This window comes from Cuculus canorus, chromosome 4 (assembly GCF_017976375.1).
Source record: "Cuculus canorus isolate bCucCan1 chromosome 4, bCucCan1.pri, whole genome shotgun sequence".
NCBI classification, from domain to species: Eukaryota; Metazoa; Chordata; class Aves; order Cuculiformes; family Cuculidae; genus Cuculus; species Cuculus canorus.
Genome location: NC_071404.1, coordinates 25,024,229 through 25,050,813, shown reverse-complemented (window position 1 = coordinate 25,050,813; position 26,585 = coordinate 25,024,229). Strand labels below are relative to the sequence as shown.

At 40.5% G+C, this 26,585-nt stretch overlaps 3 protein-coding genes across 11 annotated transcripts in view; 1 reads left to right on the top strand and 2 right to left on the bottom strand.

Moving 5' to 3' along the window:
- The window catches only part of FAM114A1 (family with sequence similarity 114 member A1), a 42,131-nt gene extending 39,935 nt beyond the window's left edge, over window positions 1-2,196 (bottom strand). The window contains exon 1 of one of the 3 annotated variants that reach the window (XM_054064337.1): window positions 1,690-2,196. The gene's annotated coding sequence lies outside the window, so the exon portion shown is untranslated. Of the gene's footprint in view, window positions 1-1,286; window positions 1,415-1,689 lie in introns of those variants that run through there. The other 2 variants (XM_054064339.1, XM_054064338.1) reach the window with 2 other exon arrangements.
- On the top strand, window positions 1,549-18,681 carry LOC104064267 (toll-like receptor 1). 6 transcript variants are annotated; one of them, XM_054064335.1, is made up of 3 exons: window positions 1,549-1,685; window positions 12,652-12,718; window positions 14,692-18,681. In XM_054064335.1, the coding sequence occupies exon 3, from the start codon at window positions 14,782-14,784 to the stop codon at window positions 17,197-17,199; it is 2,418 nt and encodes an 805-aa protein (XP_053920310.1). In that variant the 5' UTR covers window positions 1,549-1,685; window positions 12,652-12,718; window positions 14,692-14,781; the 3' UTR covers window positions 17,200-18,681. The 6 variants fall into 6 exon arrangements, with proteins under 6 accessions (XP_053920310.1, XP_009564875.2, XP_053920311.1 ...); XM_054064336.1 differs by lacking the exon at window positions 1,549-1,685 and adding an exon at window positions 3,157-3,330; XM_054064334.1 differs by lacking the exon at window positions 1,549-1,685 and adding an exon at window positions 5,555-5,640.
- A 3,736-nt stretch (window positions 18,682-22,417) lies between these two features.
- The window catches only part of KLF3 (KLF transcription factor 3), a 28,514-nt gene continuing 24,346 nt past the window's right edge, over window positions 22,418-26,585 (bottom strand). For both annotated transcript variants that reach the window (XM_054065046.1, XM_054065047.1), the window contains one exon: window positions 22,418-26,330. In XM_054065046.1, coding sequence (XP_053921021.1) covers window positions 26,149-26,330 — 182 coding nt within the window. In that variant the 3' untranslated portion in view covers window positions 22,418-26,148. The remainder of the gene's footprint in view (window positions 26,331-26,585) is intronic.

Genomic DNA, 26,585 nt, shown 5'->3' with positions numbered 1-26,585 from the left:
AATGCAGACCAGCTTTTTGAACAGCTCCAAAACTAGTGTATGGGATCAGTGAAAAAGAAATATATATAAACAAATAAGCACTTGGTGTCACTTGTATTACTTTAGCTTACACTATAACTTGATTATCTTCAGAAAACATACCAATTAAGATATTTATATGTGCCACAAGTATTTGCAGTTTTCTACTACAAATCTAGCAAATACTATAATTGCTAGATTAGGTAAATATTGACATTGTTCAAACAGTACTCACTGTGTGATGGGCACATCACCTAACGAAATTTTTGTATTTGTAACCCAATTCTACCGTCAGGTATGATGATACTCCACTAAAATCTGTAAAATCTGTACATACGTACATCACAATTTTGTGCAGGGATTAGATCCGAATAAGAAAATACCCAACACCAGCACAATTTGTACAGTGTCACACTCAGACATGCACATCACCCTTTTCAGGCCTTTGGGGACTGCTTGGGCCATGGTCATAGAATCATAGAATCATTGAATAGTTTGGGTTGGAAGGGACCTTAAAGATCATCCAGTTCTATCCCCCTGCAATGGGCAGGAGACCTCCCACTAGACCAGGCTGCCCAAGGCCCCGTCCAACCTGGCCTTGAACACCTCCAGAGATGGGGCATCCACAGCTTCCCTGGGCAACCTGTGCCAGTGCCTCACCACTCTCATCGTGAAGAAATTCTTCCTTATGTCTAGTCTGAATCTTCCCCTCTCCATTTTATACTCATTGCCCGTCGTCCTATCACCACAAGCCTTTGTAAACAGTCCATCCCCAGCTTTCTTGTAGCTTCAGGTACTAGACGGTCACTCTAAGGTCTCCTCAGAGCCTTCTCTTCTCCAGGCTGGACAATCCCAACTCTCTCAGCCTGTCCTGATATAGGAGGTGCTCCAGCCCTCTGACCATCCTTGTGGCCCTCCTCTGAACCCGTCCCAACCGCTCCATATCCTTCTTATCCCTGCAGTTTGTCTGCGAAACCTTCCTCACGGGAGCCTCACCCTGGGCTAAGGCCCCATTCCAGCCGCAGCCCTGCGGCTGCACTGACTGAAATCCAGCCGGACACCCGCCGCGGGTTCCTCGCCGCGGGCCGCTGGGGCGCGGCCGGGGGCACCTGCCGGGGCTCGTCCCACCCCGCAGCCGCGCCTCCGAGCGGGGCGGGCACCGAAAGCGCCGGCGAATAAATTCTCTAAGACTCGTTTTGGAGTTTCAGAAAACAAGCATCCTTCATCAAGCCTGGGCAACACGAGGGAGTGATATATTCCCCACTTACATGCATATGGATAAATTCTCCCAGGAATCTTATGCGCATTCTGTTACTTTCCAAGGAGTAATTTTAATGTTACTATAAACTTCACAACACTCAAAGTTGTCGCTAATTTGGAGCTTCGGAGCCACCTCTGCCTGACCTCGCTTTGAGACAGGGAGAAGCCTCCCAGCAGAGGTGATCACAGCAGGGACATCCGCTCAGCACGGATCACACTGAACACACGACGTTATCATCTTCAAAGAATAAACAGTGTCTGGAAAACACCGTTTTAAAGAAAACACGCTGTCAGAGGGACGTTCTGCCCGACTTTCAAAGAACACATCTGCTTAGATGAAACTTAACTCTACTTTCGCTTAAATCAAAGCGTTCCACTCGTCGCACCAGTGCAACGCCTCCTATCAGGTACCTTCGGCTGAGCCGCGGCTCCGCGATGCTTCTCGCTCGGCGCCCGCCTCTCCCGGGTCGCTGCGGCCGCACCTTCCCTTTCCTTATTATTTTTTTTCAATAGTTCTCTTTTCGAAATCCGCGGCGAGGAGCCCGCAGCCCGTTGCGAAAGCAGGAGGGAAAGCAGAAATCGCAGCGCCCCTGCGCGCTGCCCGAGCGGCGGCCCCGCTCCTGCCCTGCCCCGCCACGTCGGCAGCGCCGCGGAGGAGGCGGGGAGGGAGGCAGGGCTGGGCCAGGCTTCCCCGCTCTCCCTCCAGCCCTCCCCGGCGGCTCAAGTATAACAGAGCCTCCTTACTCGGCTGGCCTCGTGTTTTGTGTTCGATAGAACTCTTGGTTCTTTCCTCAAAGCGAGCGGGAGCCATACCCCTTCCCCCCGCTCCCGCCTTCCTCCCACTGAAGCGTGTGGCTACCGAGTTAAACAACTGAGATTTAGCTTTTCAGAGGCCACTTTGCACTTTCCTTCCGTCTGTGTTCACAGGAAATGCTGCTAAAGGAAGCCGGGAGGTGTGTGCATGCGTTTCCAGTAAATTCGTGTCAGTGCTGGGTGCAGAAACTCTTGCAAGGACATTGCAGATATTGCCCAACAAACAGCCTGTGGTTCTTGCCTCTCCTCTTTTCCTCTTTTTGCCGCTTCGTTTTAAAGCAAATCGTGCCCTTTCACTGTGATAAAAGGCAATACCACAACACATCCCAGCATATTGATGCCATGAAAAAAAGGCCAAATTCAATAATCAATGCCAATTTGATTATTAAGCAGGTATTGCTTTAATAAATGATGCTGGACACACAGGGAGTTATTTCACGTTATGTGAGTTCATTGGGGCTGGTTACAGGACTTTTATACTGATTAAACATACATATTCATATAGATTGCAGGAAACATTGGTTAAACATACGTGGGACTTCTTGTTACATTGGTTAAAACATACATAATCACATCTTATCACCCCCTCCGTATGTGCATCACGGTTCCTTTGTGTTTTCAGAATCCTCTTATGCTCTTATTTCCTTCCTCATTGTGTCCTCTTGGTGAGCTCAGGTTTGTTCTTTGTTTTGGCATTTTCCTTGGCTTGGAGGGTCAGTCAGAGATAAGTTTCTTTAAGATACACAATACTCTATTTGTTGCTTGTTTCAACTAGTAAACAAGCCAAACTTCTGTTACAATTATATTCTTTCTTACTGCAAGCTGGCCAAGATTTGATTCTTATTATTATTGCTTAAGCTAATTCATTTCCTTAACACAATGATTTATTCCTGCCTTCAATACTTTCTGTCACTAGTCTTGCTTAGTAGAAAGAGATACTTACTGAGGCTTTCCTCTTTTTGCCAGTTCATTTTAAAGCGAACCATGCCCTTTCACTGTGATAAAAGGCCGTACTGCAACACATCCTAGCATACTTCCTATCACTAGTCTAGCAGAAGAAAGCAATGCTTACTGGTGCCACAGGAGACAAATTAATACATGTTGGGAATCACTGAGAAGAGCTGCTATGGGAGGTCACAAAATAAAGCCCGGGTTCTCTGGAGCATGCTTCACGAATATGGATCGTGCTATGTGACTGGCACAGTTATTGGACAAAAGTCTCTTAAGTTTCTCATGAAGGTAGGTGGTAGCAGAAGAAATGTTTGTATCACTAAATAATAAGCTTATTTCAAAGGCCTTTCAATGAGAAATTAAGTATCAGGACATGCTGGTAGTTCCAGCATCTTTTAGGTCAATTTGGTAGTGTTGAGATATGTCTATTGAAAACTAAATCTAGAGAGGCGGTAAGGATTCCTCTCTTCTTTTCAGTGGAGCTTGTGGAAGAGTAAGGGCAGTGTCTTAGGAAGAGTCACAATACGAAAATTCAGCTGGAGGTGGTTTTCCTCATGATGAATTGCAATTTTGATTGTAAAGGGGATTGTCAGGTTTTCAGATTCTGTGCAATGCCATGTATGTTTTAGAACTGTAAGACTATTTATCACTGTTGTAATAGAAAATTATTACTTGAGGATGAAATTAATATTACACGTGTTTAAATATGTATATCTGTCTATTGGGGAAGTAGGATGTATTCATTTTCTAAGTTCGAAAATTAATTTCTTCAATTTAGCACTTGCATTTTCTAATTTTTTTCTCTTTCACTTTTTGACAATTAGTTTCACTTGATTTTTCTCGCTGTGGTAGTGCTGCAAATGGTTTTGGAATGAATGAATGATAAAGGTTGAACGCTCCTACTTGTCCCAGATTTCACTGAAGTTATTACTCTGAGCGTCATCATCTTCCTAGTGGGTTTCAGAAAAGATACTTGCCTTTCAATATATAGATAAATATAAAGAAAAGATGAAAGGGAACAACTATACTTAAGCTAACTTTGAAAAAAACACAGAGGTATACATAACATTTGAGGAATATTCATCTTCTTCCAGTGATGGCACTGGTAAATCTCAGGGCTGAAGGTGTGCAGCTGGGTGTGCTAATATGTTTATTTTGCTGTTTAACATATGCTTTATCTACCTTAATAGTATGTAGGCAGAACTGGAGAAGTCAAACTATGCTCACACTGTCACTTAATTGAAGTGATACACTCAAATAAGAATCTCTAATTTGTGGCAGTTATTATATGTTAACTTAAACATATGTCTGATTCTGTATTCGTGAGAGTTATAGGTAGGTTATATTCAAGTGGTTAAACTGTTGTATTCCAACACATCCATAAATGAATGTTTGGTAGAAGCAACATCTTACCTTAGGATTGTATCGCATGCTACAGATGGAGAGCAAAATCTTTCCAGCTAAGGGCAGACATAAGTTCTCATTTGAAAACCAGATGTGAATTCTCTTTTCCGTATTAAGAGAAATGGAGAAAGAATCATAGACTTGTAGAGTACCACCACAGGGCTCATTTGACATAACAACGGAGAACATGAATTGTCCGTGTTCTGTCATTTACTACTTGTTGTATCTTTTGTTTCCTTTCCTCAATGACCTTTTTCACTTGAACCTGATATATGAAATGTGATGTACAGAATAAGCTTTAAAGAGGAAAAGTTTGAAGAATATTTCCTCCACTCCCTGAATCGTTGAAATGTTAAATCATGAATGTGTTATGGTATGCTAACTCAGAAAGGTATGTCGTAGTGTGGCAGTTCTGTATTTAGGTTTCCGCTAAGATGGAATTTCTGACCAACATTATGCAGAAATAAAGAGAAACTGTTTTACATCTTTGCCAGGACAATAACTCAAGTACTGAAGAAGTTGCTGCTCTGTTTTAATTAAAAAATTAAAGAAAAAGAAAAAGAAAAAGAAAAAGAAAAAGAAAAAGAAAAAGAAAAAGAAAAAGAAAAAGAAAAAAAGCCACACCCACTGTTGTTTAACCTAATCGCAACACTACTGGAGCAGGAGAGATATTGTTTTTCCATTCACATTAAATGGAAATTAAAATAAGACAAACAGTAGCTTTATAAATCAGCCTTGATATGAACTTTACAACTAAATTGGTATAGCTACATGAGAAAAAAAGTCAGAATAGCGCAGGTAGACTTAGATCATTATTAAGTTCATAGAGGAAAATGTTTAAATTTCAATGTAAATCTTTCTCAAAAGAATTGCTTATTTTTTTATTAATTTGATGAAGACAGATGCTGGTAAAAAGATTTTTTTTTCCACTGATTAATCTGTTGCAAAGCCTGAAAACACACACTTTAACAGTAATTAAATAATGAGGAAGTTACAGTAGTAGTGTATGTGGAAAATATATATGGAGGAAGCAAGTGCTGTTTCGTAAAATGTCAGTAGATGGCACAAATACTTACATAAAACAGATTGGGCGTTCCTAAGTATTGTTATACGGTAGGATGGAGTTACAGAAAGTTTTCTTTTTGACTTTTCCTGAGTACCTTTATGTCTTTTTTTGGAAAGCAGGGATTTCTGGTGAGAAACTTTTCATTTTGTTGATTTTATGCAGTTCCTCGTTAGCTAAAACTGTTTTATATTCTGCATCTTATTTGAAAATAAGCGATGTTTCTGTAGAGGGTTATTAGCAAATGTATGATGTACTTTCAAGTATATGGGTGAGAAATGAGAGTAAAGTAGACTATGTTCAGTAAATTTACCCAAAGAAGCTGGTCAAATAGCAATCTCTGTGTTAGCACTACACCTGTAGTTAAAAGGGTCATAGTGATTGAGTGGAAATGCTTTTTCAGGAATGGGTCTAACTTGATGCAATGTTTCACCCACGTAAAAGACATATTTACATATTTTTAACATTTGAGTTTGCTATTGAGCCAATAACTTGAGAACTGCGTGCCTTGATACCGAACCATCACAGCGCAGTGGATTCTGTATACTGAAAGTTTAGTCACTTTGTGCTGAGTTTATTTTGGAAAAACTCTTAAAACTTCATTTTTGATACCTCTATAAATAACAGGGCAGTTTCTTGCTATGATCTTGGTTTGCTTGCACTACTGGGTTGCTTCTCTGCTTATATCTTGATAATGCTCTTTTTGTCAAGTTTGAAGATTTGAGGATACTTCTGAATTAAAAGGGATATGAGTATAAAGGATAATTTTGCTACTGCTAGCCCCCAAATTGTGGGTCATGTGGTGTAACAGTTATTAGTTTTATTACTTGTAAAGAAAATGTGAAGGTACGCACAAATGATTTCACTGAATGCCAGGATATAGGAATAAAAAAGAAAATTAGGCTTGTGTGAAAGAATCCTATCCTTCTTTCACCTAATCCCTGGATAATGCCGAAATTTTGTTCCAAGAAGAGATAATGATTTGAAGGTAGATTTTTTTTTTCAGCTTTTCTCTTGAAGCTACATATTTTGATTATGTAGGAGTAGTGTTGTCCAAAAAATTGGAAGGACGGGGTAGAGGATGCTGATATCTTTTGTACTCTGCATGTGTCCCAGTGTCTTCTGAGGGCTGTGATGATTAAACTGCATATAATTTTCCTAAATGAAAATCTGGAAAAAGGCCGGAAAAGTTTTGCCTTGTTGTCCCACTATTTCTAGATGTTTTCTGAGCCTAATTTCATGCATTCTTTACAAAAGAACTCAGTAGGCTGTCTGGGTTTTTTTACAAAACTGTTGAGATTTTGTGATGTAGGTTGGGTCAGAAAAAGAAGAATGTACATTTTAGACCCAGTAAAGTAATTCAAAGAAAACTTGTGGAAAGGTTAGTTGTAAAAAGGATGTAGTCCGAGAGGTTGTAGCTTTAGTCCAACAAGTGACAGCTCTTACAGTCTTATTACCATCATTACCAACCATGTTTCAGTTGAGGTTTTATAGTTACAAGTCCTTTGAAAAAAATGTCTTTGAGTGTAGTTCATATCATTCAAGAGAAAGTCTGAGGAGAGGATGACCATACTGATCTCAAATATTGGAGGTGTCCTTTTTTTGGGGACATCAGGTAAGACCCTCTATTCATGGAGACAGAAAGATAAGCTAAATTTACAATATTTGCTGTTCTGTATGGAAATATCGTAACCCAACTACCCGTACTTGTGCTGTTTTGCACAATGGCTGGGCTCTGACAAATATTCACAACTGCTTAAAATGATCACAGCAATGATCCTCTTTGCCGTCAGAAGGGCAGATGTTTGCCATCTGGAATACCAGACTTAGATGACCAGCAAGCAGCAAGTTCTTTCAAAAAAATGTGTTTCAGCATGAAGATGAGAGAAGAAGGGAACCTTAAGATGAAATCCTCATTTAGTGTAGAATGTTTGCGTTCTCATTGTCTTTCATTGTTATTAACAAAAGATTTAAATTTTGATTGCTTTTTCCTTGAGGTCTAAGTGGGCTGAGGTCTCTTGACTTCAATTCTTGAACTGTTTAATGATTTGTAGGGGAAAGGTCAAATTTAACAACTTTAACTCTCATATCCCACTTAACCTCAGAATTAATATAACACACCGATTTCCACATTGCACACATTTAATTCAGGAGTCATTCAGAGAAGTTTTCTGTGCTTCCTTCTTCCTTCCCCTTAATGTTTCAGTGTATGACTTCTTTAACCCATCCACACAACCAGGGGCAGCTGTATTGTCACATTGTGACATTGTGACATTGAAAATTTTCTTCAAAAGCTTCAGAGTTTTAGGTCAGCAAACCTTGAAACTTCTATAATGCATTTAAGATCCCTTGCAACGTGTGAAGCTTCAGAAACTCACATGGCTTCTTCTGTTGGCTGGAAGACAGAAACCGTCTGAAGGTCAGGGAGTCCACCGGGAATCCTTCCTGTTACTCAGGTGGAAGCATGGAGATGTTGCCAGAAATTAATTATTTCTTTTAGGAGTGGAAGGTTTTTATGCAGGGATTTTCTTCCCACTTTGGAAAGGACTTGGTAACTACATGACCTCTGGCAAAGCAGCTGATGCTATCATAAGCAGAAATATATAATTACAGGTTTCTGGTGTATGTCCAAAATCATTTTGTGAATAGTATGGGAAAGGGAGGCTTATAATGAGCATGGGGAGCAATTAAAACTTGTACTTTGGAACCAGAAGTCCACATACTGTTAGATTTTTGTCCATGCTATGTGCTGTGTAATTAACAAAACAGGTACACGTGCAGTGAATTAATGCTTAAAGTTTCTCTAATTCCACAAGAGAGCGTGTGTTTCTCAAGCAATATGTCAGAGTATTTCAAACCATTACTTTAGCCTCCAACAGACTTTGAATGCTTTCTATAAAAGGAGGCTTAGTCCAAGAAGAAATTTTTACTGTACATGGGTCCATGTGTTAGTCTTAAGCACACCCCAGCCACTTTATTTGCACGTTTTAGAAAGTAGCTACGCTTTTCTGTGCACCTTGGTGATGTGAGTCTGCAACTGGTTTTGCACTGAAACTTTAACTGCTAATGCACTTCAGGTGTCAGGAAAAGGCAGTATTATAGATATATTCTGGTGTCAGATACCATATCAGAGCAGATTCCTGGCATTTGACTAGTCATCTTAGTGACTAGCAGGAATGCTATTTTTACATACGTAATAATATCAACATGCTTATCAACTGATAACAAGGGAGTAAACACTCTCCAAAACCTACATAATGAGCTGAATTAAGTGAAAGTGTGAATGTTTTTATGTGCATTTAAGTAGCATGTAATACAAAGGAAACCGAACTGCAGCGGATTGCAATATGCAGTTGCCCTGCTGAGAGCTCAGCTCTTTTTAAGCTTTAGAAATGTTGCTAAGCATCAGCTCTGAAGCTCAACTGCAGAAGCCTAGAGCAGGGAAAGGGCGCTCAAGGGAACGGAATGGGACTCCGTGGGAAGTGAGGCATTCTGCTGAGGGGAAGGATGAAAACCTCTGTGAAGCCTGCATTTTGACTCAGGGCTTCAGTCTGGCTGTTTTTTCCTTTGAGAAACATTCACTGAGTTTGACTGTAATGCTCATTTGTAGTCATTGTTGGGTCAAGAAGAAGCAGTACTGATAAACCAATAAACAAGGAAGCACTGTATTCTGCAAGGTGGTTTTGTGTCATCAGTTTGATCTCCCCAGCTTTGAACCTTGTGTCTATTTATGCCCAGGTAAAATAGGCTTGGGCATACATGCGATAAATTTTTTTCTCATTTTGACTTGTGGTGGCATTTAGCCCTTGTTTCAACTGCTTGGCACACAGGGTTAAGTTGTGGTATTGAGAGTTACAGGGGAAGAAAGTCTTCAATGTGACCAAACCTTTGCAACCTTTAGTAATATATTAACTTTTCATGAGTGCCTGGGGAAGTCCCTCTGCTCTGGCTGTTTCAACTCAGTGTTTTGCAAATATGAGTTTCCTTCTGTTGTTCCAGTGGGGAGGTTCTTCAAACCTTTGGGTGTAGTGCTGGTCCTGAATAACTTCTGGTATCCAGCCAAGTGCAGCTGCAGTTCCTCTATGGATAAGTAATCAAAACATACAGGCAGAAGTGTGGAATGTAACTGGAGGGAAGTCTGTTTGTGGAGATAGGTGCTCCTTGATACAGTGAGCTACACCCCCCCCCCCCCAGCAATCATTGAATTATAGAATGTTTTCTGTTGACATTAACGATCATCCAGCTTCAACACCCCTGTCATAGGCAGGGGCACCTTTCACTAGATCAGGTTGCTCAAAGCCTCATCCAACTTGGCCTTGAACACCTCCAGGGAGGGGGCATCTATGACTTCTCTGGGCAACCTGTTCCAGTGCCTCACCACCCACACAGCAAAAATTTCTTCCTAGTACCTCTTTCAGCTTAAAACCCTTTTCCTACCACTGCACTCCCTGATAAAGAGCCCCTCCCCAGATTTTCTGTAGGTTCCCTTTAGGTACTGAAAGGATGCTATGAGGTCTCCCCAGAGACTTCTCTAGGCTAAACAAAGAAGCTTAATAAGCGTAGGCTCCCAGCCTTTCCTCATATGGGAGGTGCTCCAGCCCCTCTGATCGTCTTTGTGGCTCTCCTCTGGACTCACTCTAACAGATCCATGGCCTTCCTCTGCTGAGGACTCCAGAACTGAACACAGGACTCCAGGTGAGGTCTCGCAAGGAGTGTAGAGAGGCAGAATCACCTCCTTTGACCTGCTGGCCACACTTCTTTTGATGCAGCCCAGGATATGGTTGGCTCTCTGGGCTGCAGGCACATGTTTCTGGCTCATGTTAAGCTTCTCATCCACCAGTACCCCAAGTCCTTCTCTTCAGGGCTACTCTCAATCCATTCTCTGCCCAGGCTGTATTTGTGCTTGGGATTGCCCTGATCCAGGTGCAGGACCTTGCACTTGGCCTTGTTGAACTTCATGAGGTTTGCACTGGCTCGCTTCTCAAACCTGTCAAGGTCTCTCTGAATGGAAACCCTTCCTTCCAGTGTCTCAATCATGCCACACAGCTTGGTGCCATCAGCAAACTTGCTGAGATAAACTTGCAATATAAACTCATGATAAAAACTTCAGAAATGGAACAAGGTATCTGCATGAGTGTACACACATGCTGACTATGGAAAGTGTGGGATTTAGCTGGTACATTTCAAGATGTGTGAACAGAAATACACCACTTTTTGCTTTTTGTGTATCATGCACAGTTACTTAATCAGTGAACCAAAAGCTACCCAAAATACAACCTTGCTGAATTGGTTAGCAAAAATAACATTATGCAATGTTCCTAGTGATTTAACTGAGGTATTCAGGAGTATCAGTTTTGTTTTATCCGGTTGTAAATTTTCCTTTATGGCAAAAAGTTTATTTGAGTGTTGTTAAAGAGAGTTAATAAGGAAGTTAAACATACTGCAACTAAAGGGATAGATACTTTAGCTTTCTACAGTTCTGTGTGTGCTGGAGTCAGTTCTGATAAAGGCTGATGGTGTATTGGATTTTGTCCATGCAACAATGCTTATTTGTGGATTATACTGGAAGGAAAAACACCACTGGTTTGCATAATTTAGTTCTTAATTTGATTGTGATATTGTTGTTCTGTCAACAAGTGCCTCAGTCTATTCATTTTCATAGATATGAAAATATCTTGAAGATAACACAGTATCAGCTGACAAGCAGACTCTTGTTGCTTATTGAGAAACAGTCATGTTCCCCAGTGTCATCTTGGGTCACAGATGTTTTGGAAATTCCGTAATGTGTTACTCATATTCATTGTACTGAGGAAAGCAGAATGGTTTCAGTTCAGTTTCAGTTTGGACTCTCTTATCAATCTGAAAATGAAAAACAGTTTCTTACAGTAAAACAATGTGTTAAATTCTTCTTTACAAAATTGAGAAGTTAATTGCGACAGAAAAGTTTCAGAGGAATCTAATGGAAGCTTGAAATAAGTGGCACTACTATCTAGAATAAGTTTTCATACTTCCCAGCTTCTTCAGCTGAAACCCTTCTTGTCTTCAACTCTCCTCCAAGGCACTGTTTTATGGGGGAGGGTAAGGTCCAGACTGAATCTAGAATGGGCCCGCATGCCCTCTCTCTCCCTAGTTTGCGCATTCCTGAAGAATTCATTATATACGTCATGAATTTAATCTTTACATTCATTAGGATTAAATAAATCTTCATTAATTTATTCATCTCAACTTCTTTCTTCTCTGCTAATTAATGTTACTGAAGTGTGTTCTATTAATTCAGAGGCTTATGAAGGCAAGATGTTGGTTTTGGTTTTTTGCATCTGCCTTTGCAGTGCACTCACTCTGCTATTTTTTTTTCACTCGCTAGGCTTACATGTCTGTTCAAGACATTAATTGAATGTCTGCTTTATTGAGTCCTCCATTGCCAGATTGCCCTATATTGCTGTGTTCTTCATGGCTTCACTATGTCTTTCAAATCATAGCAAATATCCTCCATAGTTCAGCTTTTATAATTCTTTTGAAGGAAGCGAAAATATGGGGTATCTGATAACCACCTGCAACATCTCTAGTGCAAAGATGACTGACATGTAAAGGTTCTGAAGAGTGCCTGTTTTCCCCTGTTAGTAGCTTTTGAGATCTGAGCTTTTGCCATCTGTCATTGTGCTTCGTTAATTAGCCTGCTGCTGGGGGAAATAACTCGGCAGAGTAGAGCTCTGCAGGAGAAGTTGGCAGTGAGGGTTCTGCTTCCTCTTTTCTGAGTGTACAAAAAAGGAGAAGCAGTTGACAGATTTCTAGAACATCTGTGCAACCATCAAAAACAGACATGAAAATAGAAATGCAAAATTATTTAAGCAGTCCTGCCTTGGTGCATATTCTGTACCACAGAAAGATTTATTTCCTCCTAAACTGTACAGTTATGTAAGTATTACAGAAACAAATGTATTGAAAACCTGTTAAAAGTTTCCTTTCATTGTGATCTTAATACCTGCATTGTAGAGAAATTTGATTAATTCTTAGAATTGTATAGTCTACATGAGAAAAATCCTTTCTTTCTTCTTCCTGTGGTAGTAATTATTAAGGAATTAGTGTCTCGTATGAGATTCTCCAGCTTGAAGATTACATATATTTAAAATTCTGTTTTGAAGATGTTATCCTGGTACGCAGAGGTCTTCTGCTGGTTCATCAGCTGGAGATGAATTCCACACACAAAAGGTGGGTTATATTTGTTCCATTATTTATCTTTTTTTCTTTTTGTATATGTATTTTGGAATCCATCACATCTCAGGAGCTGATGCTTCTTCACTGGTGGAAGATATTCTTGCATTTTGAGATTTCAGTGGAAATATCTGTAGGCTGAATTTCAACAAAGAAAATAGGAAAAAAATGTTTTCTATGGACATTTTAATTCTCAGCCAGCTCTAATTTAATACCAACATAAAGTAGTATCGGAGGGGTAACTGTTGATCTTCGATACTGCTTTGCTAGACATAGCTGCTTTATTCAGCTGTGGCAATCCAGTGCTATACAGCATGGTTCGTCCCTTCTCGCATAGCATGAACAATAAATTAAAACTCATGTGGCAAGAACGCACAGACCACTGCTTCTTTCTCCCTTCAGAATCTTTCTTGCTTTGTTCCTGACATCCCTTTTGCCCAGGGAGAAGTTCCTCCAGATAGTTCCAGATCAAAGTTTATTTGATTCAAACAGGTTCTTTACCAGCCTGAACTCTGAAGATCAGGGTCAGCTGCCTTTTAAAGAAGCTGTGCCAGATTTCCTTGTCTTGGCTCTTCTTGTGAGTGATATTGTACTTTGACCAACCATCCCAGCTTCATTTCTATTCTGTACACAGATACTGTAGCACAACTTTCTGAAGACAGAATTTGACTGTTAATCAGATTCTATTGAGGTAGAAATTGACACTTTACTGATTTATTTTTGTAATGCTTTTGACGATGTTGATTACCCATATTTTTGCTTTAGTTATTTGAAAAAATACTTTATTAAGCTTGGTATGACACTCAGAGGGGAAGGGATGAGTTTTGATATCAGTCAATCAAATTATTAGGGAGTAACATGTTATAACCCAAGACTGCAAAAATAGACTTTTTTTTTTATCTAACAAAGTTTTACACACAGGGTCAGAATTTTAATATTTTGGGGTTTTTTTTCCAACAAAATCAGCACAGGAAAAAAAAAAAGGGTTTTGCCTCCAGAAAAAGTTTATGAATTGCTCATACTTAAGGTTGTCAGTGTGTTGTGTTAGATGCTTGATGACAGCGGAGTAATGCCCTGGTCATGATTTTTCCTGATAGTACTGATGCCTCTCCAAATCTATGTAGGCTATTGATAGTCATGACTATATATTAATTCTACCGTACCATTTTTCATATCCACAAAATCTTTCCCTCCCTGGGCTTTTTGGTCCTTAGAATTAGACTCTGTGGCCCTCACAATTTCTAGAGAGGTTCTTTGTCAAGTTGCAACTGTGGGATAATTAGGAAAATACAGGAAGTTTTCCCGGACACCTAGGAAATTCTGGAGTCTTTGGAAGTGTCGAGCGTTTTCTTTCAGATTTTGAGTGCCACTGCTTCATACGTAGTGTCCTATTATGCTGTGGTTTTCCTGTTAGTGTGCTTTTGTACAAATTGGCATTAGAATATTCTTGAGTCAGCATAATTCCTCCTCAGCTTTTCTGGCTTGGTGGAAAAGCGGACGCCTATGTCTTTGTGCTATAGCAAAGACAAAGTTGATCAGCCTTCCTGATTGGCTGACACTGAGGGGGTGTGTGGCTGTGTCCTGGGCTTTTGAGGTGTGAAGAGGAAAATCTTTTGGCTCTTCTCAGTGAAGGGCTTGCTTTTGTGCTGGTTCCTGTAGTCCATGGGGCTCTTGGAGTTCTGTCTGCCAACAAGTGTGGACATGGGGTGCAGGGAAAGAGCAGATGGGAGGTTTGTTGTTGTCTCCTTTAGTCCTGCATGCATTGATGTCTGTTTGTACCAGTTTTGTATTTTTCAAGACTGTTGAGGAATCTATTTCTTAATTTCTCTGTGTTTTTAACATACCACTGATGAGTATGTAAAACCAGAATTTTTATTGCGTAAATTTTGAATTGAATTTTATTTTTTTGATAAAAAGCAAATTCAGCAGTTCAACAATTTCAGCAAATTCCCTGTGTTCTCTTTTCATAGGGCTGGACTCATCTCTGAGACTTATTGAACAGCAAACAAAGATATGCTTCTGTGTTTCTGTGAAAAACCAAGATAAACCTGGAAAGCATAATGAGACCTCTTAGAAATATCTATGTTTTCGCTTGTGTCTTTACACTCACTCTATGGAATAATAGCCAGCCAACTGTGGAAAAAGAATTTATTGCAAATTTTTCAAACAGTTTGCTAACTAATGTTCCTAAAAACATTCCAGTGCATACTCATGTATTAGATTTGTCTCATAATAGGATCTCTGGACTTAGTAGCTTAGAATTTATTTCTCTTTCTAACCTTCGAGTTTTAAATCTTTCTCACAATCTAATCACAGAGTTAGACATTAGTGTTTTCATTTTTAATGAAGATTTAGAATACTTAGATTTATCTCATAATAACATTTTGAAAGTTTACTGTCAAACTCTTGTACATCTTAGACATTTAGATCTTTCTTTCAATAAATTTACTGCCCTGCCAATCTGTCAGGAATTTGGGAACATGTTTCATTTGGAGTACTTAGGGTTAAGTGCCACAATGATACGAAGGTCAGACCTCAGGTATATCATGCACTTGCAGCTGCACACTCTCTTCCTAACGTTAGAAGACTTTTCTCTGTATGAGCCTCAGAGTCTGACAGCCTTGAATACAACGAGCCTCCACATTGTTTTTGCAGCAAACCAAAACTTCAGTTTTCCCCTCTTGTATGATGGAATGTGCACATCAGAAAACTTAGAAATAGTTAACTTAAGATATACCTTGAGCTACAAAGATTTTCCCTCTCCTTCTTTAACTCTTCCGGACAATATCAAGACCAAAGCTCTGATGCTTGACAATGTGGACTTACAATGGGCTATCATTTTGCAAATTTTCCTGCTTATTTGGTATTCACCTGTGGAGTATTTGACTGTGAGAAATTTGACTTTTCGGGGATCACGGAGGGTGCTGAATGAATATGAATTTCTACCCTTGTTAAGCTCTCGGGAACAGTTAATGTCTTTGAGTGGGTCCATGAAAGTTCTAACTTTGGAGCATGTTCGTAATAAGGTTTTTTATTTTGACCAGGGGATTCTATACAGACAGTTTTCAGAGATGAATATAGCCAGTTTGACAATATATGATGCATATATGCCGCACATGCTCTGCCCCAACAGAACAAGCTCATTTCAGTATTTAAATTTTTCGCACAATGCCCTGACAGATGAATTATTCCAGGATTGCAGCACTCTGACAAATCTGAAATTACTTATTTTAAAGAGGAATAAATTTGAGAGCCTTTCCAAGGTCAGCTTCATGACCAGCCACATGAAATCACTGAAATATTTGGACATGAGCAATAACTTACTGAGTCACGATGGAGCTGATATGCACTGCCGGTGGGCTGAGTCTCTGACAGAGTTGGACCTGTCCTCAAATCAGTTGACGGATGCTGTATTTGAGTGTTTGCCAGTCAATATAAAAAAACTCAGCCTGCAAAGCAATCAGATCACCAGTGTCCCCAAGTGGATGGCTGAGCTGAAATCCTTGCAAGAGCTGAACCTGGCATGGAACAGGCTGTCTGACCTGCCAGGGTGCAGTGGCTTTCCATCTCTGGAGATCCTGAACACAGAGATGAATTCTATAGTCACCCCATCCGCTGACTTCTTCGAGAGCTGCCCAAGGGTCAGGGAGCTACAAGCCGGGAACAACCCCTTCAAGTGTTCCTGTGAACTGCAAGCTTTCATCCGTCTGGAGAGGCAGTCTGGGGGGAAGCTGTTTGACTGGCCGGCAGCATACGTGTGTGAGTACCCGGAAGATTTGAAAGGGATGCAGCTGAAGGACTTCCACCTGAGTGAGTTAGCTTGTAACACCATGCTTTTGCTTGTGACTGCTCTGCTGCTGACACTGGTGCTGGTGGCTGTTGTGGCCTTTCTGTGCATCTACCTGGATGTGCCATGGTACATGCGGATGACGTGGCAGTGGACACAGACAAAGCGGAGAGCTTGGCACAGCCGCCCTGAAGAGCAGGAGACTGTTCTGCAGTTTCATGCATTCATTTCCTACAGCGAGCGCGATGCGCTATGGGTGAAGAACGAGCTGATCCCCAACCTCGAGAAGGGGGAGGGCTGTGTGCAACTGTGCCAGCATGAGAGAAACTTTGTCCCTGGCAAGAGCATTGTGGAGAACATCATTAACTGCATTGAGAAGAGCTACAAGTCGATCTTTGTGTTGTCTCCCAACTTTGTGCAGAGCGAGTGGTGTCACTATGAGCTGTACTTTGCCCACCACAAATTATTCAGTGAGAATTCCAACAGCTTAATCCTCATTTTACTGGAGCCAATCCCTCCGTACATTATCCCTGCCAGGTATCACAAACTGAAGGCTCTGATGGCAAAGCGAACCTACCTGGAGTGGCCGAAGGAGAGGAGCAAGCGCGCCCTTTTCTGGGCTAACTTGAGAGCAGCTATTAGCATTAACCTGCCAATAGCTGATGGGGAGAGATGTGGGGAAACAGATTAAGACTCCTTCTGATAGAATTTCTTCTGTTTTTTTCTTAGTGAAGCCATAAATACCTTACGATTTCTTTTGGTTATCAACATATTTAACTTTTTTTTACAGAACCTTGTTTCTACATACTTGTCTCAGTTGCCACCTATCTGTATGAAAAATCGGACTTGCCTTACTTGACATCTCTTGACTGATGCAGATCACAAATTTTGGATTTTGGATGTGGATTTTGAAATACTGTAGTGAATTTTTCTCAGCAGAATAAAATCTGGAGCAGTTGGTATAGTAATGTGGAAGCGTGCTTGAATTGCTGGAGAGTTTGGAGAGCTGCGTTAATCACAGGGCGTGGGTAGCTCAGTTACAGGGCCTCTTTGGTTAAAATTAGTTTGCAAGAAAGAAAATTATGCATCCTTTGAAGCAAATGAGGAGCAGAGTAATGTTGCTTCTACTAGTATAAGTCAGCATGTGAATAACTGACTTGACTGTCTTGCATTAAGTTGTGCTAACCTGTTCTTCATAGTTTTGTACAGTATTTTTAGTTTGTGGCAAAATGTGATTGTGATACATACAGAAATCACCTTTCCTTATTCTAGTCACAAAAGTAATCAGAAGTCTCCTGTAGTGGCCCATAATCAATAAAGACAATGAAAGCAAAATTTTCATACTGGCTGCACTCATTTTTGTAGACTTGGGTTGCATTTATTTTGGACTTTTCCTGTTGAAAGCCATATTTATAAGTACCAAAACCAGAGGTTGATTCAATGTCATTAGGGCTGTCAAGGCATGCATTTAATCTTTGTTATGAGATGAATGTTGTGGGGTTAAGGTGGCAGGGATCTGCTTCCTTGGGTTTAATTATATAATACTAAGAAGGAGGAAACTCTTGTTTAAATCTCTTCCTATACATTGGTATAGTAGATGTCAAGGGTACAGTATCCCTACACCTTCAGCCTGTTTTTCCTTCCTGGCTGTCTTTCCCTTCATCATAAACAGAGACTTTCCTGGGTAAGAACTGAAAGTTGGAGCCACCAATCCCTTCTTCATGTTCTTCTTTTGCTGTACTGAACATTCCCAGTTGTCTAGATTTATGCACCAAGTAATCATCTCATAGAATTCACTATTTATTGTCTTCAAAATAATAGCTAATATCTGAATTTATGAAATTTTTATAGTATTATAACACCAGTGCTTTCTGCCATGATCATATGTCAAGCTATATTGGGTTGCTTGGTTTTCTTGTTTTCTAAAATGTAGAAGCTTGATGTTTGGGGGTGAATCCCCTTAATATCTCCAGATTTTCATTGAAGTCTGTTAGCTTGCCCTTTTAATCAGCTGATTCCAAGGGTCATCATGCTGGTGAAAAAGGAGAAATTTTCAATGGCAAATAACTTCTCTGCTAAAATCAAACTGATTAAACTAACGGTGTTTGTTGAATGGGGACATCTAATCTGTGCTGTACTTGGACTTAATTTGACAATTTAATAAACCTGTAATGTTTTATCTGCTATTAAATTACCTGGTGTCATTTCACTGGTGATGAGAATTAGTGTAATTATACTTACAGCTTAGAGGAAATGCAAAGCCCTCTGCTCACAACTGTGAGCAGCACGCGAGGTGAGCAAGCCAATAAGAGGGTGTGATCCTCAACACTTGCCAAGGAGGCTGACGGAGCACTTGCCAGGTGTGTGTGGCGGTAGCTAGATGAAGCTGTGGACAGGAAGCTATGGGAGAGCTTCCTGGTGTCCAGAGGTGTTGAAATGCTGCTGTGCATCCACCTACCAGCTCAGGTTAGCTGGATATCACAGTAGGATGTTATGTACCTGGCTCTCAATGTATATTTTTGGGAAGGAGGGTTAAAAATATCTATTAAGTCTTCATTTCAGGCTCAGGGAAGTTGGCTATTGACTTCTGTGGCAACACACAATTAAGGTTCCCAAAGCCAGGACCAAGCTTCCTTTATGTAACTTAAAAAGGGCTGCTAACCCTGCTGTACTTCAGTGGGACCTGGAGGACACAGCATACCTGAAAAGCAGGTTATTTATGATGAGGAAGGATCTTTAAAGACACAGAGGAGCTTTGTGCTCTGCAGGAGCTTGAGTTAGGAAGGCTTTAGCCTGAGAGTCACTTGTGCTTTGTGGCAACTGAGCATGGTGGCTAGGGGCACTGGACACCATGGGATGCTTCCAGAAGTGCATCTCAAACCTCATGTGCGAGCCAGCCAGTTACAGCAGGCTGTGAGATACTTTCCACAGAAGTAATGATGCTAAAACTGGGGCTGGAGCCTGAATGTGCTGCTGGAACTGCAATGTTTCCTTTTTTAAGAGTTTTTTTTCCCCAACTGTACAACTTCCCTCTGGGTGTGGGTTCTTTACTTCCTCCATAACGTTGCTGTCTGCTCTTAGGCAGTTGGTTGGCTAAGCTTTAGTGATTTCTTTATTTCAGCTACAGCCAGAATTACACCTGTCTGTAGCTTAACGCTAGCATACTCCCCAGCTCTCAGGGACTTAAGCAACTGTTCAGCCGCAGAGGCTAGTGCACGTTAAGCTGGTTAGGTATTCTGTAGCCTTTACCTCTCCAGAGCTCTTTTGGGCTTCACAGCATAGTATGCTACCAGAAAACCTGTGTCCCTCCTTCCAGAAAGACCTCTCCCAGGCATTACTGTCTAAAGACATCTACCACTGAGTGGTAATGCGTACTAGAAGAGAAAAGAGGAAGGTAGAATTTCTGAGATCAGGCTTTCCGGTAAACGTAATGCTTCAGCAAACTGGGTTTATTGTCCTAAATAATGCATAGGGTCTGGGCTGTGGAAAAGTCCCTGACAATCAAGAATGTTTTGAAACCTAAGTTGTACACAGATGTGAAAGGAATACGTTCTCAAATCTGTGATGTATATTGGTTTAGGATATTAACTCCCTTATACTCTGTTCTTCCTAGCTCACAAGTCTTTCACACACATGCCAAATATTTCAGATATTTCCATACTGTACCTTACACTGCAGGTGTTTAAAATATCTATTTGGATTCCTTTGATAAAGCAGATTCATATTGTTGTTATTTGTTTTTTTAATTAGCATTTGACAGCATTTCTCATCACTTCCCGGCTGGAACTTCTGTTTTCTTCTTCCCTGAACCTCTGTTTCTTTTCAGAGGGTACATAAAGTGTTGATTATTTTTTGTTTGCTCTCAGGCCTGGAAACACACATAAAAGCAATCCTGTGTATCAACTTTGTTCTAGTTTGGCCATGCCAGTGTTTTCATCACAGAGGATGGATATGTTAAAAGACTTTTTATGGCTAAAAATTGCAGCAAAGACACAAAGATCAGTTTTGAATCCACAAGCAGATTTCTGTGCATGACAAGATCTGACTCAGTGCTAGAAAGTAAGACAGAGGGAACAGCTTTTTTTCCTTAACTGTGAGAAATGTTCTTAAAATAAATCTCCTAACTTCTATTTTGACATTTTCTCAGACCAAGGGGGACACCTGGTGGCTGATGAAATTACCACGAGTTCCTGAAAATGCTAGCTCATGCTAGACTAACACACAATGCATTTTTGTTTTAGACAATCCAAACTAGAGGACCAGCCAGCAGGTTGGATTTGCCAGCCTAGCAAAGGCAGCAGCCTCTTGCAGGAGTGTGTGGCCTAGGGAAGCGAGGTCACTGACACCGAAAATGTTGGCAAATAAAACTCTCTAAGACTCGTTTTGGAGTTTTAGAAAGCGAGCATCCTTTATCAGGCCTGGGCAACACATGGGAATGACCACCATCAGTCCTGGTCAATGAGACAAAGGCTGTTACAGAATATATTTCCCACTTACACATATTTGTATAAAATTTCCCAGACATCTTATGCATATTCTATTGGTTTCCAAGGTCTAATTTTAATGTTATAGAACTTTGCAACAGTCAAAACTCTTGCTAGTTTGGAGCTTTGGAGCCAGCTCTCTACCTGACCTTGCCTTTCAGATTAGTTAGGATTCCAAATAGAGGTGATTATAGAAGAGACACTTGTTTAGCACAAATCATTCCTCACACAATATGTTACCATTTTCAAAGAAAGGACACTGTCTGAAAAAACATCGTTTTAAGGAAAGCATGCTCTCAAAGAAAACATGCTATCAGAAGGACATTCTGTCTAACTTCCAAAAACTGCAACTGCTTCAACAAAACCTAACTCTACTTTAGCTTAAATCAGAATACTACACTTCAAAATACTCCACTTATTGTATCATCAGGTTAGGTCCTTCTTGCGGCAGCTCCTGTGTGGGGGCTGTGGGTTGCTCTCCTGAGACATTGGTCCCTCCTGCCGAGCAGGCTGTGGGATGCAGGCACTGACCGCTTTGCTGACAAATGGACCTTATAAATCAACAGTGTGATGGGAGCACTGACTCTTGCTTTACCTTGAGCAATCCGTATTTTGAGGCAGGATGCCAAGAAATATGAGACAGTCATTTTCCCGCATTCTGCTTGCTTTTCGCAGGGTTTTGTTTTTATGCTTCATTTCTGCTCTACTTGCTTTCCTTTCTGTACCTGACAGCAGCACAGTGTAGGTGCTCACCAGGCTGATCTCCCGGGTCCCAGGCAGCAAGAAGCCAACATTCCTATGTGGTTACCTCTGCAGGAATGCGAAGTGTTCAGAGATGCACAGTGTTTTCAGGTGGGCTCACTGTCTTTAGACGTCTGAAAAGGTGTGAAGAAATAACAGTCATTGTCAGCTCTACACATCGTCATCTCTCAGCAGAGCCTGTGGGTGCGCTTGGTGGTGAAGAAGATCTGTGCGCATTGATGTGTTGGAAGCCTGGGTTTGTGCTCTCTGCTCCAGACCCCTGGCGTGGGAAAGGGCTGTGGGGAAGAGCATCGCTACAGGAGCTGACCCAAGCAGCTGTTCTGTGAGTGACAAACATGGTTGGTGCTCCAGACCTGCCAACTGATGGTTTAGAATGCCGTAATTAAAAGCAAGTGAACTATTTCTGTGAGGTGGCTGCTAAGAGCACTGCTGGGCACAGCTCCTCCAGGGCACAGGAGCCAGAAGCAGCAAAGATGCTTCCAGGCAACACCTACAATGCCTGCCCTGCCTTCCTCCTGCCCTGGGTGTGTGCACACGCAGGGCTCAAGAAGGGGCAGCTGAAACCCCAGGACTCCTGTGTGCTCCCTGGGGCCAGCAGGGCTCCGTGGGCACACCCTGACCACGTCCTGGAGTCACTGCTCTTCGTCATATAACATATGGTGACTTGACCACAAACAATATTCTGAGGGTTTTATTAACAAGTATAATACATACGTGCTGTAGACTAAATATCGTATGAGGACTGTACAGTACAAATTTATGTTCACAGTTTGACATGACAAAATGTCATTACTGAATTCCCATTGGACTACCAAAGCATAAACAGTGAAAGTACAATAAACATTCACATCTTTAGTAAGAAAAATTACCAAAAAGTCTCCATATTTGCAAGTTATAGTAATGCACGCCAGAAACCTTTAATTACCCATTCAGTCTTATTAGCTTATAAAATATATTACATTTTATTTAAAAATTCTGCATAGTTTATACAAGTATTAAAGTAAATATAACATTCCTGCTTATATTTGCAGGTGAGAGATGCTAAGCAGAAAGATTATTTTGACCCTCTATTTAAAGTACATAAATAGCAGAAAAATGCTAATATCTCTAAAATATAAGGAAAACTGGTTTAGCTCTCTTGAGATACATGAAATGCTTTGCAGTTTTTTATAGCAAGGATTTGTATTCACCTACATGTTGCTGACCTTGACAGAGACAACATATTTGGACAAGATGTGGCATTGGAAATATCACTGCAGGATGGCGGTGTGTACTTAAATAAAGCCACTCCTGCTTAGCTTTTTGTGATTGTCTCAGAAAACAGGAATTCATTCCAATCAAATGGCTTAAACAGGCACATTTTTGTAAAACAATATTACGGGTTACACTGCGCAGTGCAATACTGCTAGGGAAAAATGTTTTGTTTTTTTTAAATGTACATATTCTGCAGGATTAGGGTTTTTTGATCTTTATGTCTAAACTAGCTTCTCTTTAGGGCCAAGATGAAAGGACTGACTTATAGTCATTCATATTTAAAAATTACAAGATACACCTCAAATCAAAGTTTGCCGAAACAAATCTATCATCTAGTTAAGATGTAAATTCACCTTTTCAGCTGAAAGCACATTTGTTTGTGACCTTTTGACATCCCACAAAGACACCACAGACACAACTGAAAAATCCTATAAGCAAGGCATTTACATGAAATATTATCAAATTTTTATATTTAAATTTGTTTTCCTAAATCACAAGGCACACGGACAAAGATCTTTTAAAGCTCTACTGTATCTCCACTGCATTTGTCCCCATCATTAGCGTAAATATTTTCAGGAAAATGATAATAGGCTAATGGATGAACATGGCAAACAACCTCGATTACATTGTCTAAAGTAACTCTTACTTACGAAGAAGTTCTGCTTTCAGGGTACTTAATATTAGATTTCTAATTTTTAAAAAATCCAAAGAAATACTAAAACATTTTATAGAAGCCTTAAAGGAGAATCAGAGCATTGGAAAGAAATGTTCCTTAAGCATCCCAGATTTTATGCATTTGTATTTGTTAAGCTAAAAATGAGACCAGTTGCCATTACATTACTTATTTTTATAGGATCTCATTTGATTTTTTTCCCTGCAATATAATAGTTTTTGGCCCAGGATACTACGTCTCTAGACTTGTGACTGATGCTAAAGGGGCTCCACACAGGCTGTCAGTCAGCGATGTGTCTGCATTTATGGAACTGCCGTCATAGCCTAGAGCCTAGTGAAGGCCAGTTCTGCTACCATTGACAACAAAAATATCAAACATAAATCCTGATTCTAGAATAGCTGCTCATTAATACCATTCCCTTCCCTACAGTTCCTCAATCTTAGTAATAACGTGCCCTACCAAAAGAAGATCAATTTATCTTTTGGTTTTTTCATCTCAACAGATAAGCAGATGAGGCCCAGTTACAACATGGATCTGACATAATGTCCCTCAGTCCTAGTGAAGTGGTGAGGATGTGCGGTGCTGCAACAGCGTATACAGATCTTCCTCACAAAAGCTTTGCCGGAACGCTCCTAGGCCTGTCTTGCAAATTTCCCTTCTGCCCATTACAGAGCACACATTCAGAGTTCTAACCTTAAATAAAACTGCTAGTTTTCCATATTCTCACATGCAAGATTTGCTAAACAACTGTATAATACGTTTTTCTCCAGAGGTACAGATCTTCTCCTCTAATTCTATGGGTACGTGGATGTCAGGAGAACAGCAGGTAAACTCTCGTCACCAACGGAAGGCACTCACTCCAAGATTACATCAGTTTGCCATAGGACTCCACAGGATGTAGCAGCACTACCTACCTGCTCCATGAGCTCAACCATACCCGCCTGCAGATGGACACTGCTCACCTGCTCCTGGAGAGTTTTATGAAACTCCTCCTTCTCCACACCCCTCCAATTTCCAGCAGGTTTTTCCACAGGAAATGAAAATCTGACTTCAGTTATGTTTAATTGGCAGGGAATGGGGTTTACCTTACATAGGTAAATGAAGTAAATGAAGAAAAATGCACTTGGTGCATGAAAGCCTGCAGAAATACACCCTCTCTCAATGTAGTGCCACAAAGTCTGCCAGTTGTAAGACAAAAACCTTCCCTTCGGTGGGGCTGCAGTGACATGAATGTTTTGAGGGTCAGCTCCAGGTTGCTTGAATTCAGTTTGTCTATCGAGTTGACTTGCTGATGTGGTATTTTAATACAACAGGCACATCCATATGAGAGCTTCATCTGCCTACTGTTGAAAGACTATCAGTCACAAATCAGAGTTATCAAATGGAAAATTTATGTTTTTACTCAAAACAGATACATAGATCAGTTTATAACCAGAAGTGCTTCATATCTGATGCCATCTTTTATAAAAATACTGTGGATTAATAAATTTAAATACTGTAGTGTATTAAAGTGGCACTCACTTGCAGCACTACAGTTTAGAGCATTTTTAACATGATGATTGCTATTTTCTAAGCTACAGGTAAAACTATTTAGAGGAAATGTAGGTGAGTGATCACAGAGGGATACACTATATTCCTGAAATGAGGTGTGGTAGGTTTCTATGAATATAATGTAATGCCATGTCATAGGAGAGTACCACGTGTGTTCCATCCATTCACTTGCACAGAAACCAGACATACAGTGTCACACAATGTCTTAATTTAACAAATCCACTAGGGCATTATGCAAAAAAACCAAGTATATATTATAGAAAACAGACGACATTGGGTTCGATGCATGATAATATATATAGACCAATTCCTGCTGATTTTTCTTCTTGACTGGGATAAATGACACTGACTCAATATTTCTGAAAAGTAATTATATTGCTTAGATTTATTTCTACAGTGTTATTCACTGTTCGGGCGGAGGGGACTTCTGAATCAGGTGCCTTTCTACTGTATTAACCATACTGCAGAAATCAACGTGGTTGGGAGAGTCCATCCTTTGCACTGTTGAGCATAAAATCAGAGCGAATCCCTTACAGGGCATATAAATAGAAGTTTCTGGCAAGGACTAGCATTTTGGATATTCAATAACATTTACTACTTTATCAGTATATGCTGGGTTGATTATATGAAGAAACCAACAAAAGCTGTTAGTTTACAAATTCCCTTATTCACAATGGAATACATTAAACATACTGTTTGCAGAAAGGGTTTGCTTAGCATCCCCCGAAGGAAAAAAGAAGTGTTCACATTCTTTAGGTCTGACCCGTGGCAAGGACATAGAAGGGTTAGATAACATCTGTTACTGACCATATGTAAGCTTTTAATGTATAAACTCAGAGATTCAGACCAGCTGAATCCAAATTAAAATGCATGTGTCAAAAAAGAAAGTGTGACAGGAGTCACGGACAGAAGACATTCAGACTAGCATGTGGCGTTTTCTGTGAAGAGCAAGATGGTCCGAACGTGAAAAGCTACGGTCACAGTCTGGGCACTGAAAAGGTTTGATTCCTGTATGCTTGCGAAAATGTCGCGTTAGTTCATCAGAACGAGCAAACTTCCATGTGCATCCCTCCCAAGTGCATTTGTATGGTTTTTCACCTGGAAAAAGAAACACAGAAGTGGGGATTTAAGACACAAACACATCAATTAATATTTAACATTCATCCTCTTGCCTCATCAAATCTGAGTAAGTACTTCAATCCTTACTCAAAAAGCCTCCAAACAGCACTGGGCTGCAGAGTACTCTGTGCTAGAAACCGTGTAGACAAGGTTAACATATCAAAAAATTGTTTCCTGCCGCAAGTTGTTTTTTTATTGTATGTCTGTTCCTCCCTCTGCCATATTAGCACTTGT